Source organism: Entelurus aequoreus, linkage group LG16 (genome assembly GCF_033978785.1).
Source record: "Entelurus aequoreus isolate RoL-2023_Sb linkage group LG16, RoL_Eaeq_v1.1, whole genome shotgun sequence".
Taxonomy (NCBI): Eukaryota; Metazoa; Chordata; class Actinopteri; order Syngnathiformes; family Syngnathidae; genus Entelurus; species Entelurus aequoreus.
In genome coordinates, this window is record NC_084746.1 from 48,588,837 (window position 1) to 48,601,536 (window position 12,700).

Genomic DNA, 12,700 nt, shown 5'->3' on the forward strand with positions numbered 1-12,700 from the left:
CACTTACCAGTGAGCTGCCTCTATTTTTTTAATTTTATTTATTTACTAGCAAGCTGGTCTCGCTTTGCCCGACATTTTTAATTCTAAGAGAGACAAAACTCAAATAGAATTTGAAAATCCAAGAAAATATTTTAAAGACTTGGTCTTCACTTGTTTAAATAAATTCATTAATTTTTTTACTTTGCTTCTTATAACTTTCAGAAAGACAATTTTAGAGAAAATATACAACCTTAAAAATGATTTTAGGATTTTTAAACACATATACCTTTTTACCTTTTAAATTCCTTCCTCTTCTTTCCTGACAATTTAAGTCAATGTTCAAGTATTTTTTATTTTTTTATTGTAAAGATTAATAAATACATTTTAATTTAATTATTCATTTTAGCTTCTGTTTTTCCGACGAAGAATATTTGTGAAATATTTCTTCAAACTTATTATGATTAAAATTCAAAAAAATTATTCTGGCAAATCTAGAAAATCTGTAGAATCAAATTTAAATCTTATTTCAAAGTCTTTTGAATTTCTTTTAAAAATTTTGTTCTGGAAAATCTAGAAGAAATAATGATTTGTCTTTGTTAGAAATATCAATCAATCAATCAATCAATGTTTATTTATATAGCCCTAAATCACAAGTGATTCTAGCTTGGTCCAATGAGTTATATATTCTAACAACGTGCAGATTGGATTTTAACCTATTTAAAACATGTCATCACAATTCTAAAATTAATCTTAAACAGGAAAAATTACTATTTTTTTTTTTTTTAATTTTTCAAAAAGATTCGAATTAGATAGTTTTTCTCTTCATTTTTTCGGTTGAATTTTGAATTTTAAAGAGTCGAAATTGAAGATAAACTATGTTTCAAAATGTAATTGTCATTTTTTTTGTGTTTTCTCCTCTTTTAAACCGTTCAATTAAGTGTAAATATCATTAATTATTAATAATAACATAGAGTTAAAGGTAAATTGAGCAAATTGGCTATTTCTGGCAATTTATTTAAGTGTGTATCAAACTGGTAGCCCTTCGCATTAATCAGTACCCAAGAAGTAGCTCTTGGTTTCAAAAAGGTTGGTGACCCCTTCAATGATGTTCTCCCGAAACGTGTTTGTCATTCTTGTTTGGTGTGGGTTCACAGTGTGGCGCATATTTGTAACAGTGTTAAAGTTGTTTATACGGTCACCCTCAGTGTGACCTGTATGGCTGTTGACCAAGTATGCCTTGCATTCACTGTGTGTGAAAAGCCGTAGATATTATGTGACTGGGCCGGCACGCAAAGGCAGTGCCTTTAAGGTTTATTGGCGCTCTGTACTTCTCCCTACGTCCGTGTACACAGCGGCGTTTTAAAAAGTCATACATTTTACTATTTGAAACAGATAACGATAATTTTGAAACCGATAATATCCGATATTACATTTTAAAGCATTTATCGGCCGATATTATCGGACAACCCTAAACGCAAGTCGCGCCCACTTTAATTCTAAGTCGCGCCCACTCTAAAGCTGTGTCTCAATTCAGTGGCTGCATCCATTGCATTTGTGGGGTGCGGACATCCTTGCCGTGCACAAACGCTGCCCTACTTCGAATCCGGCCAACAAATGTGTCATTTTCTCCCATTAGCTGGAAGTGTGCATCCGTGTACACTTCACGTCGTTATACACTACCGTTCAAAAGTTTGGGGTCACATTGAAATGTGCTTATTTTTGAAGGAAAAGCACTGTACTTTTCAATGAAGATAACTTTAAACTAGTCTTAACTTGAAAGAAATACACTCTATACATTGCTAATGCGGTAAATGACTATTCTAGCTGCAAATGTCTGCTTTTTGGTGCAATATCTGCATAGGTGTATAGAGGCCCATTTCCAGCAACTATCACTCCAGTGTTCTAATGGTACAATGTGTTTGCTCATTGGCTCAGAAGGCTAATTGATGATTAGAAAACCCTTGTCCAATCATGTTCACACATCTGAAAACAGTTTAGCTCGTTACAGAAGCTACAAAACTGGCCTTCCTTTGAGCAGATTGAGTTTCTGGAGCATCACATTTGTGGGGTCAATTAAACGCTCAAAATGGCCAGAAAAAGAAAATTTTCATCTGAAACTCGATAGTCTATTCTTGTTCTTAGAAATGAAGGTTATTCCACTAAATTGTTTGGGTGACCCCAAACTTTTGAACGGTAGTGTATTTCCCGAGAAACTTTGCGCACTCAACTCTGAAAGTTTCTTTTCAACATGGCGGCACGGAAAGTATAGCTTTATTTATTCATTTAAAACAGCTAAAAGCAGACATTTCGAGCTCGGGTGACAGTAGTGATATACATTTGTGTTAAAATACGAGATCTCGACTATCGTAATGTTGAGCGACCTCTGTGCTCTTTGTCCCTCTCTTCACCCCGAGGGAGAGCCATATATCTGGCCATTGCAGACAGCTTCTTGCCTGGAGCTTTTTTTTTTCCTCAACCTTGGAAGTTAAGCCTGACATTGTGTAATTTATTTTTTTTAGACCGCAAGAAGTGTGGCTGGAATAGTGAAGTATTGTAAATGTGTGCATCCATGTACCGATATTAGTTATTGCTGTTTTTTTGTGTACATTTGCATGTTATTTTAAAATGTTGACTTATATAAATAATTGTATTCTTGTTTTTAACTTTTCTGTTGTTTTGTTTTTTTGCTGTGTAGAATAATCAAGGAGGACAAGGACTTGGACAAGGCAATTGAAAGTATAACAGAGCCAAAAGACAAAACATTTTGGATGATAATTTATTTGAAAACTAAGTATTTTTGTAACTTGTACAAATTAATAAAACTGCTGAAACTGCAGTTGCAGTGATTAATTTCCTCTGCCTTCATTGCAAATAATTATATGGTAATAATTAGGGATGTCCGATAATGGCTTTTTGCCGATATCAGATATTCCGATATTGTCCAACTCTTTAATTACCGGTACCGATATCAACCGATACCGATATCAACCGATATATGCAGTCGTGGAATTAACACATTATTATGCCTAATTTGGACAACCATGTATGGTGAAGATAAGGTACTTTTTAAAAAAATAAATAAAATAACTAAATTAAAAACATTTTCTTGAATAAAAAAGAAAGTAAAACAATATAAAAACAGTTACATAGAAACTAGTAATTAATGAAAATGAGTAAAATTAACTGTTAAAGGTTAGTACTATTAGTGGAGCAGCAGCACGCACAATCATGTGTGCTTACGGACTGTATCCCTTGCAGACTGTATTGATATATATTGATATATAATGTAGGAACCACAATATTGATAACAGAAATAAATTGAGGGAGGGAGGTTTTTTGCGTTGGTGCACTAATTGTAAGTGTATCTTGTGTTTTTTATGTTGATTTAATAAAAAAAATAAAAAAAATTTTTTTTTTTTAAAAACGATACAGATAATAAAAAAACGATACCGATAATTTCCGATATTACATTTTAACGCATTTATCGGCCGATAATATCGGACATCCCTAGTACTAATAACATTGTGCTACCCCGATATTTACTAGTACTGGCTATAATACAAGCAATTTGACAAGATTAGAAAACTACCGGTACATCAATTGTGACTACTAATGGGTTATACTTGTATAGCGTTTTTCTACCTTTAAGGTACCTAAAGCGCTTTGACACTATTTCCACATTCACCCATTCACACACTGATGGCGGGAGCTGCCATGCAAGGCACTAACCAGGACCCATCAGGAGCAAGGGTGAAGTGTCTTGCTCAAGGACACAACGGACGTGACTAGGATGGTAGAAGGTGGGGATTGAACCAGGAACCCTCAGGTTGCTGGCACGGCCACTCTCCCAACCGTACCGCGGCGCCCCCCTAAAGAGAACTGTGTGTTGTTGCTGTATGAGTAGACTTTGAGGACTCTTTCTGGGACATCTTCTGAATCGTCTGCGTGTTTTTAAATGTCCCACTACAACAATTATTCACAAGCATGAAAATAAAATCCGTCATTAACTAATAATTCGGAATAACAGCTAGAAAATGCTTGTCAACACGTGACACATCTCCATGGCAACCATCACCCATGCTCTAACGACAGGAAAATCAGAAGCCGGTGGTGCCGGTAGCTCTTAACCTCTGAAATAAGGTAAAGGAACAAGAGATCACCAAAAGACTATTTAACATTCTTCTCTTAAGTTTGCCATTATTCAACCTTGCAGGACTGAGCGGCAGCGGCAGATACGTGACGTAAATGTAAGAGCGGGGACAACTGCCGTAACCAGGAAGTGTTTCATAGTCTAGATCTGAGTTTTTCAACCTTTTCCGAGCCAAGGCACATTTTTTTCATTGAAAAAAATCCCGAGGCACACCACCAGCAGAAAACATAAAAAAATGAAACTCAGCAGCCGATATTGACAGTAAAAAGTAGTTCTCACAATTGTTGGATATGAATTTGAACCATAACCAACCATACATCACCATAGCTCTTGTCTCAAAGTAGGTGTACTGTCACCACCTGTCACATCACGCCGTTACTTATTTGTATTTTTTTGGTGTTTTCCTGCGTGTAGTGTTTTAATCCTTGTCTTGCGCTCCTATTTTGTTGTTGATTGTCATGTCATGTACGGATGTACTTTGTGGATGCCGTCTGCTGCTCGGCACGCTGTAAGTCTTTGCTGTCGTCCAGCATTCATTTTTTGTTTACTTTGCAGCCAGTTCAGTTTTACTTTCGTTCCGCATAGCCATCCCTAAGCTTCAAAGCCTTTTCTTAGCATCACTCGCCTTTTGTTTATTTTAGCGTTAGATACCTTTTTACCTTCCTCCCGCTGTCGTCTGCATATCGTGATCATGACAAACCATGTTCCCGACATCTACAAAGCAATTAGCTACTTGCTGCCACCTAGTGATATGGAAGAGTATTACACGGTTACTATGCCAAGCTCTAGACCAGGGGTCACCAACGTGGTGCTCGCACAACGTTAGGCTAGCCACAAACAACACAGCACTTCCTAATTTTGTACTAACGAGGAAGAAGCGAGGACGAAACCATAAAAATGTAGGATAAAGTATTATTTTCATAACATTGTGGCATACAGCAGTATAAATGATGCTGAACGCAGCATTTTATGCAGAGTCTTAATCGACCGGAGTGTGCTGGTGGACCCGGCAAATCTTTGTAACGTTTTAAAAAGTTTATTTTCGACAGTGTCTGGGGGAAAGAAAAAAAAAAGAGTGTACATTTACCCCCAAAAAATTATACTTTTGGAGAGGGTGGGGCAGGGGTCGGCAACCCAAAATGTTGAAAGAGCCATATTGGACCAAAAATACAAAAACAAATCTGTCTGGAGCCGCAACAAATTAAAAGCCATATTACATACAGATAGTGTGTCATGAGATATACATTGAATTAAGATGACTTAAAGGAAACTAAATTAGCTCAAATATAGCTACAAATGAGGCATAATGATGCAATATGTACATATAGCTAGCCTAAATAGCATGTTAGCATCGATTAGCTTGCAGTCATGCAGTGACCAAATATGCCCGATTAGCACTCCACACAAGTCAATAACGTCAACAAAACTCACCTTTGTGCACTCATGCACAACGTTAAAAGTGTGGTGGACAAAATGAGACAGAAAAAGAAGTGGCATAAAACACGTCCTAGAAAGCGGAGAAAGTTATACATGTAAACAAACTAAGGTGGGTTCAAGGACCGCCAAAATTAGTAGGACAAAACGGCGCTCGCCAAATACTGGAATCAGTGAAGCATGTTTAATATAAACAGTGTGCTTTATAACAATTAGGGAGGTTTGTGTCATGTTTGTCCTCCTACAGAAACCATATTAAAACAAAAAATGTATTTTTTTCCCCTCATCTTTTTCCATTTTTCATACATTTTTGAAAAAGCTTCAGAGAGCCACTAGGGCGGCGCTAAAGAGCCGCATGCGGCTCTAGAGCCGCGGGTTGCCGACCCCTGGGGTGGGGTGTGGTTTCAATTGCAATCTGGGAACGCCTCCACAAACGAACACCTTGCAGATGGACTCAAAAGACAGGTAATAAAAATAACTGTGGAACAAATTTACACCAAAGCATATTTAACACCGATTATCCAGACCACTGTGTTGGCCCTGTGATGAGGTGGCGACTTGTCCAGGGTGTAACTCGCCTTCCGCCCGATTGTAGCTGAGATATGCTCCAGCGCCCCCCGTGAACCAGAAGGGATTAAGCGGTACAAAATGGATGGATGGATGGATATCCAGGCCACAAATAAGTTTTTTTAAATGTAGATTAAAAGGGAACTGCAATTTTTAGGAATATTGTCTATCATTCGCAATAATTATGAAAGGCAAGAAGAAAAAAGTTTAGGTTTTTTTTTTGCATTACAACATGTAAAAAATGGCTAAAGGGAGCAATCAATTCTACCTCTAAATCACTTTATAATGCATTCAAAAACGACAAAAATACTTCATTTACGTTCCGTAATCTGAACCAAGCTGTAGCGACATTGTTAGCGTAAGAGCGAACACCGAGGAACTCTTAATGTGATAACACAACAGCATGCTTAGGTGTTAGCCGCAAAAGCTAACTACGGACAGAGATAAGCTAGCTTGTACGTCAGCACGAAACGCGTTTTGAGTTTGTAATGCACAACACAACGTGATAAGACACCAATCTGTACTGATATTACAGTATCTGTAAAGTATTGACCCACGTTTCATGATTTCTTTGTACACAGCCAGCCAGATAGCGTATGTAGTTGGAATAACCCGCATGACGTGCTGCATGTATCATGAGCGATATTAAAGGGTGACTCTCTTGATGGACAGTTGTCTTTTTGCTCCAGATGGCCAGGGAAATTTTTCCGGTTTATTAAGGTAAGCACTCCATGTCAAAATAGCTGGGCTTCAAGTTCCACATTTACAGCTTCGAGTCAACCCGGCCTCACTCTCTTGGCTTCCGTCGTGCTCGCTTCTAGAAGCAGTAGTTTATCCTCCATATAATCAGCTTCAAAAAGATAAGGTTGTGAATCCTCATTTGTCCTAAAATAGTCGTCTTTGTTTTCTATTACCAAGTCTGCCATGATTACAGCACACTTGTGCTTGTTTCCGGAAGTAGGAACACACATTTATTGCCAGAGGTTGGACGTGTGCTGCTATGGAAACGGAAATTTATGCAAGGAAGAAATCATTGAAATGACCAAAATATGGTAAGTATTGTACATACTGTATTTTTCGGAATATAAGTCGCGTTTTTTTTCATAGTTTGGCCGGGGGTGCGACTTATGTGTGAAATTATTAACACATTACCGTAACATATCAAATAGTATTATTTATCTAATTCACGGAAGAGACGAAGCAAAATGTCAGCAATCGTCACACACACGTCAACCAATAAGAATTCGGCGGGGGAGGGTCATGGCAGAAGTGCATTGTGGGTCATGGGATGCTAACTGCTATACGCTACTGCCGTAGCTATTAAAATGGATCATTTCTACATTGGCGGTAACTTATAAAAACTGAACAAAAATGGCACAGAAAAGGAAATCATATACTGCAGATTACAAGCTGGACGTAGTGAAACATGCAGCAGAAAACGGCGATCGAGCAGCAGAAAGAAAGGCCGCTGGCAGCGCGTACCAGGAGCGACAACGAGGAAGAAGATTTAATCGGATTTAGCGATCAGGAGTGACAAATTGATTGGTAAACGTATAGCATGTTCTATATGTTATAGTTATTTGAATGACTTACCATAATATGTTACGTTAACATACCAGGCACGTTCTCAGTTGGTTATTTATGCCTCATATAACGTACACTTATTCAGCCTGTTCACTATTTTTTTTTTTTTTTAAATTACCTTTCAAATGTCTATTCTTGGTGTTGGGTTTTATCAAATAAATGTCCCCCAAAAATGCGAGTGTGACGTATATATGTTTTTTTCCTTCTTTATTATGCATTTTCGACCGGTGCGAGGCATACTCCGGAGCGACTTATAATCCGAAAAATACGGTCATGTATTTCGTATTGTTATAAACGTATCTGTTACTACATTTTATATTTATACTTGCAGTGTGTATACGAAAAAATGGAGGGTTTTGAAGTTGTTTTAGAGGGCTTTGAAGGCTACAATGGTGACTCCCATTAGCCGCATCTTCCACGCGTCTTATCTTTAAAATCTTAAAAAAAAGGACATGTTTTTGTCTCCTCATACTAATTGTGAACGCAAAAAAAGTGCAGCTCCCCATTAAAATCATCATAGGCCCCCTTTAAATGACTACTCTGTTTAACTTGACAATTTCCATAAAAATAAAAAGGCAGTTTATTTTAATTAGCATGTTTTCCATTTTTTAAATACAGGTTTGGGCTCCATTTAAGCGCTGGCACCGTTTTTAGAGTAGCAATTTGATACTAGTATCAGTTAAAATTAACGATACCGATACCTACTCATGAGAGCAGAACATGGTCATTTTGAAATTTTTGTGACAACATCACCTGTATTTCAAAGGGGTGGATGTCTTTCAAGGTGGCTCTCGGTGACATAGACGTAGGCGGAGACAGGATGTAGGCTCATCAATGCGTCTTGCATGCACAGGCAACAGAGGGCGTTGTTTAGTGATAACCACCCGCCCGCCCTGGTGGCCTCCGCAAAGGCTTGTAACACATGAATGCAGCAAACAGCAAACAGGTGCACTCTGTGGAACAAATACAAACACTTTCAGCACAAACAATACAGACCTCATTACATATTTATATTTCCAATATTTCATGCTTGGTTGCCTGTTTGATTTCCATTTGGGCCTTTTGCGTCGGAGTCTAACAGCAACGAAGAGGAGGAGGAGGGGGGGGAGACGGAGGATGATATTTGAAATTCAGATTTTTGAGCAACACGGGATCTGTGTAAAAAAAAAAAAAAAATGTGTGGTGATAATCAAGATGCACTGGCAGACGTGTGCTGGAGACGGAGACTCAACGAGACACCTACTTGGTGAAAGGAGACGGAGGGACGAATCAGAATGTAGGTGGTGTCCTTGAACACGCAGAGTTGCCTGCTGCCCACATCAACACCAGACAGACAATGTTTTACACGAGAATGTTCAGCAGTGTGTGCTCACCACTTCTCCCTGCAGACTTTGGAAGACATTGGCGCCACGTGCCAACCGGAAAGAAGCATTGTGATGCACTTTTTGTCACATTTCAGAATGCACATCTGGAGCCCTGTGGACAAGTCCTGTCTAGACACTCTGATTAACGTATGCAGTGTTGATAATGAAGCAAAAAAATAAATAAAGATGCAAATACGGCCCCTGATATTGAAATGTGCATGCGTACTTAATGAAGTGTCCAACACCCAGCACCAGAGCACCCGTGGGAGTCCCGTTCGTGAAGCAAACAGACGTTGGTCAAGGTGTTTTAAAAAGTGGAACAGGCCTTTATTTTCATTCAAGCTGACAAAAATAAAGATATTTACATTTAGGCTGATAGCAATGATTGATTTAATTCATGGTGCACAAGTCAGTAGTAGTCCTCAGGGTCCGCTTTGTCTCCCTGGTTCTGGATCTGCTGCTGCTTCTTGTACAGATCGGCTATCTGCAGCGGGAACAACAGATTGAGGAAGGACAAGGAGGAATAAAAGGAAGAGGAAGAAGAGGAAGAGGAGAAGAAAGTGTGAGACTGACCGTTATGAGAAAAAAAAACTTTTAAAAAGAAAAAGTTGCAGGAAACTGCGTATTGCAGAAATCAATAGAGTTCTTGCTCTGCCACAGAACAATAATGGTAAACAAAAAGTATGAAAGCCATCAGTGGGTGAAACTTGACCAACTGACTAGAACATAGTTTACAAAATCAATAGGGTTCTTGCAGCGACATACAAAAAAAAGGTCCTAAAAGTTTGAAAGTGGATTATATTTATATAGCGCTTTTCTCTAGTGACTCAAAGCGCTTTACATAGTGAAAACCCAATATCTAAGTTACATTTAAAGCAGTGTGGGTGGCCTGGGAGCAGGTGGGTAAAGTGTCTTGCCCAAGGACACAACGGCAGTGACTAGGATGGCGGAAGCGGGGATCGAACCTGCAACCCTCAGGTTGATGGCACGGCCACTCTACCAACCAAGCTATACCGCCCCATCTGGCAGTGCAGTGTTTTTCAACCTTTTTTGAGCCAAGGCACATTTTGTTCATAAAATAAAATACGAAGGCACACCACCGGCAGAAAAGGTTAAAAAATGAAACTCCACCAGGTTGTCATGCCTTATTTTGAGTTGGTTGTTGTTTCCTGTGTGTAGTGCTTTAGTTTCTGTCTCCATCCATCCATCTTCAACCGCTTATCCGGAATGGGGTCGCGGGGACAACAGCTCCAGCAAAGACCCCCAGACTTCCCTCTCCAGAGCAACATTTGCGACTTCCTCCTGGGGAATCCCGAAGCGTTCCCAGGCCAGAGAGGAGATGTAATCCCCCCATCTGGTCCTTGGCCTGCCGCGGGGTCTCCTCCCAGTGGGACGTGCAACAAGGACCTCCCTAGGGAGACGCTCGTGAGGCATCCGCACGAGATGCCAGAACCACCTAAGCTGGCTCCTTTCCAAGCGAAGGAGCAGCGGCTCTACTCCGAGTCTCTCTCGGGTGACTGCACTTCTCACCCTATCTCTAAGGGAGATGCCAGCCACCCTTCTGAGGAAACTCATTTCGGCCGCTTGTATCCGCGATCTTTTTCTTTCGGTCATTACCCACACTTCATGACCATAGGTGAGAGTAGGAATGTAGATAGCTCGGTAGACCGAGAGCTTTGCCTTCTGGCTCAGCTCTCGTTTCGTCACAACAGTGCGGCAGAGAGACTGCAATACTGCCCCAGCTGCTCCGATTCTCCGGCTGATTTCCTTCTCCATCTTTCCCTCACTCGTGAACAAGACCCCGAGATACTTAAACTCCTCCACCTGGGACAGAGTCTTGTCCCCTACCCGGACTGTACAAACCATCGGTTTCCTGCTGAGAGCCATGGCCTCAGATTTGGAGATGCTGATCCTCATTCCAGCCGCTGAACACTCGGCTGCGAACCGATCCAGTGAGAGCTGAAGGTCACGAACCGAAGGTGCCATCAGGACCACATCATCTGCAAACAGCAGTGACGCAACCTACCGGGGATAACATACCGGTAGGACTCCTTCTTCAGTCGGACGGCTTCCCTGACCACCACTGTCCACCAGGGTGTTCGAGGGTTACCGCCCCTTGAGGCACCTAAGACCTTCTGGCCACAGCTCGCAGCTGCAGCTTTAGCAATAGAGGCTTTGAACATTGCCCATTCCTGTTCAATGTCCCCAACCTCCACAGGGATGGCAGAGAAGTCCCGCCGGAGGTGGGAGTTGAAGTCCTTCCGGACAGAGGACTCCTCCAAACGTTCCCAGTTCACCCGCACTACACACTTGGGTTTGTCAGGTCTGTCCAGAGGTTTCCCCCGCCATCTAACCCAACTCACCACCAGATGGTGATCAGTTGACAGTTCAGCCCCTCTCTTCACCCGAGTGTCCAAAACATACGGCCTCAGATCAGCTGATACGATTACAAAATCGATCATTGATCTTTGGCCTCGGGTGCTCTGGTACCAGGTACACCTATGAGCATCCTTATGCTTGAACATGGTGTTTGTTATCGCAAGTCCGTGACTAGCACAGAAGTCCAATAACAATCCACCACTCAGGTTCAGATCAGGGAGACCGTTCCTCCCAATCACGCCAGTCCAAGTATCACTGTCATTGCCCACGTGCGCGTTGAAGTCCCCCAGCAAGACTATGGAATCCCCTGCCGGCGCCCCATACAGGACCCCATGCAAGGTATCCAAGAAGGCCGAATACTCTGAACTCTTGTTTGGTGCGTATGCACAAACAACAGTCAGAGTTTTCCCCCCTCCAACCCTAAGGCGAAGGGAGGCGACCCTCTTGTCCACCGGGGTGAACTCCAACGTACAGGCACTCAGCCGGGGACTCGTGAGTATCCCCACACCCGCCTGTGCCATCACACCCTGAGCAACTCCAGAAGTGAACAAGGTCCATCCCTTGTCCAGGAGTGTGGTTTCAGAGCCCTTGCTATGCGTAGAGGTAAGCCCCACCAGATCCAACCGGTAGCGCTCCACCTCTCGCACCAGCTCAGGCTCCTTCCCCACCAGCGTAGAGACGTTCCACGTCCCGAAAGTCAGCCTCTGCTGCCCCGAATTGGTCCGTCTGGAGCCTCCACTTTCACTGCCATCCACTTGGCAGCGCACCCGACCCCACTGGTTCCGACCGCGGGTGGTGGGCCCACGTGGCGGAGAAGATGGTGTGTCCACGTAGCTTCTTCGGGCTGTGCCCGGCCGGGCTCCGTGGCTAGCCCGGCCACCAGGCGCTCGCTGACGAGCCCTACATCCGGGCCTAGCTCCGGAGGAGGGCCGCGGGCTTCCTCCGGGCCGGGTAACGCATCCTCTTTTAGTGTAGTTCATGGGGGGTATCGTAACCCTGATGGGGGGGGGCATTCGGGTGCTACACCTTGCCCAAGGGTGACCCGGAACTATGTAAGAGTTACAGACTTATCCCAAAATGGAATACATTCATTTTTGTCCTCAACAATCTACACAAAATACCCCTAATGACTGAATGAAAAGTGAGCTCAGGGGCATCCTGTTTCAACTAATCATCCTTTAGATGTTCCTACACCTTAATTAGAGTCCACCTGAGGTAAATTCAGTTGGTTGGACATGATTTG

General features: G+C 41.9%; 1 protein-coding gene across 2 annotated transcripts in view; it reads right to left on the reverse strand.

Moving 5' to 3' along the window:
- Positions 1-9,375: 9,375 nt before the first annotated feature.
- lig1 (ligase I, DNA, ATP-dependent) overlaps positions 9,376-12,700 on the reverse strand; it is a 109,486-nt gene continuing 106,161 nt past the window's right edge. For both annotated transcript variants that reach the window (XM_062023164.1, XM_062023163.1), the window contains exon 27: positions 9,376-9,562. In XM_062023164.1, coding sequence (XP_061879148.1) covers positions 9,488-9,562 — 75 coding nt within the window. In that variant the 3' untranslated portion in view covers positions 9,376-9,487. The remainder of the gene's footprint in view (positions 9,563-12,700) is intronic.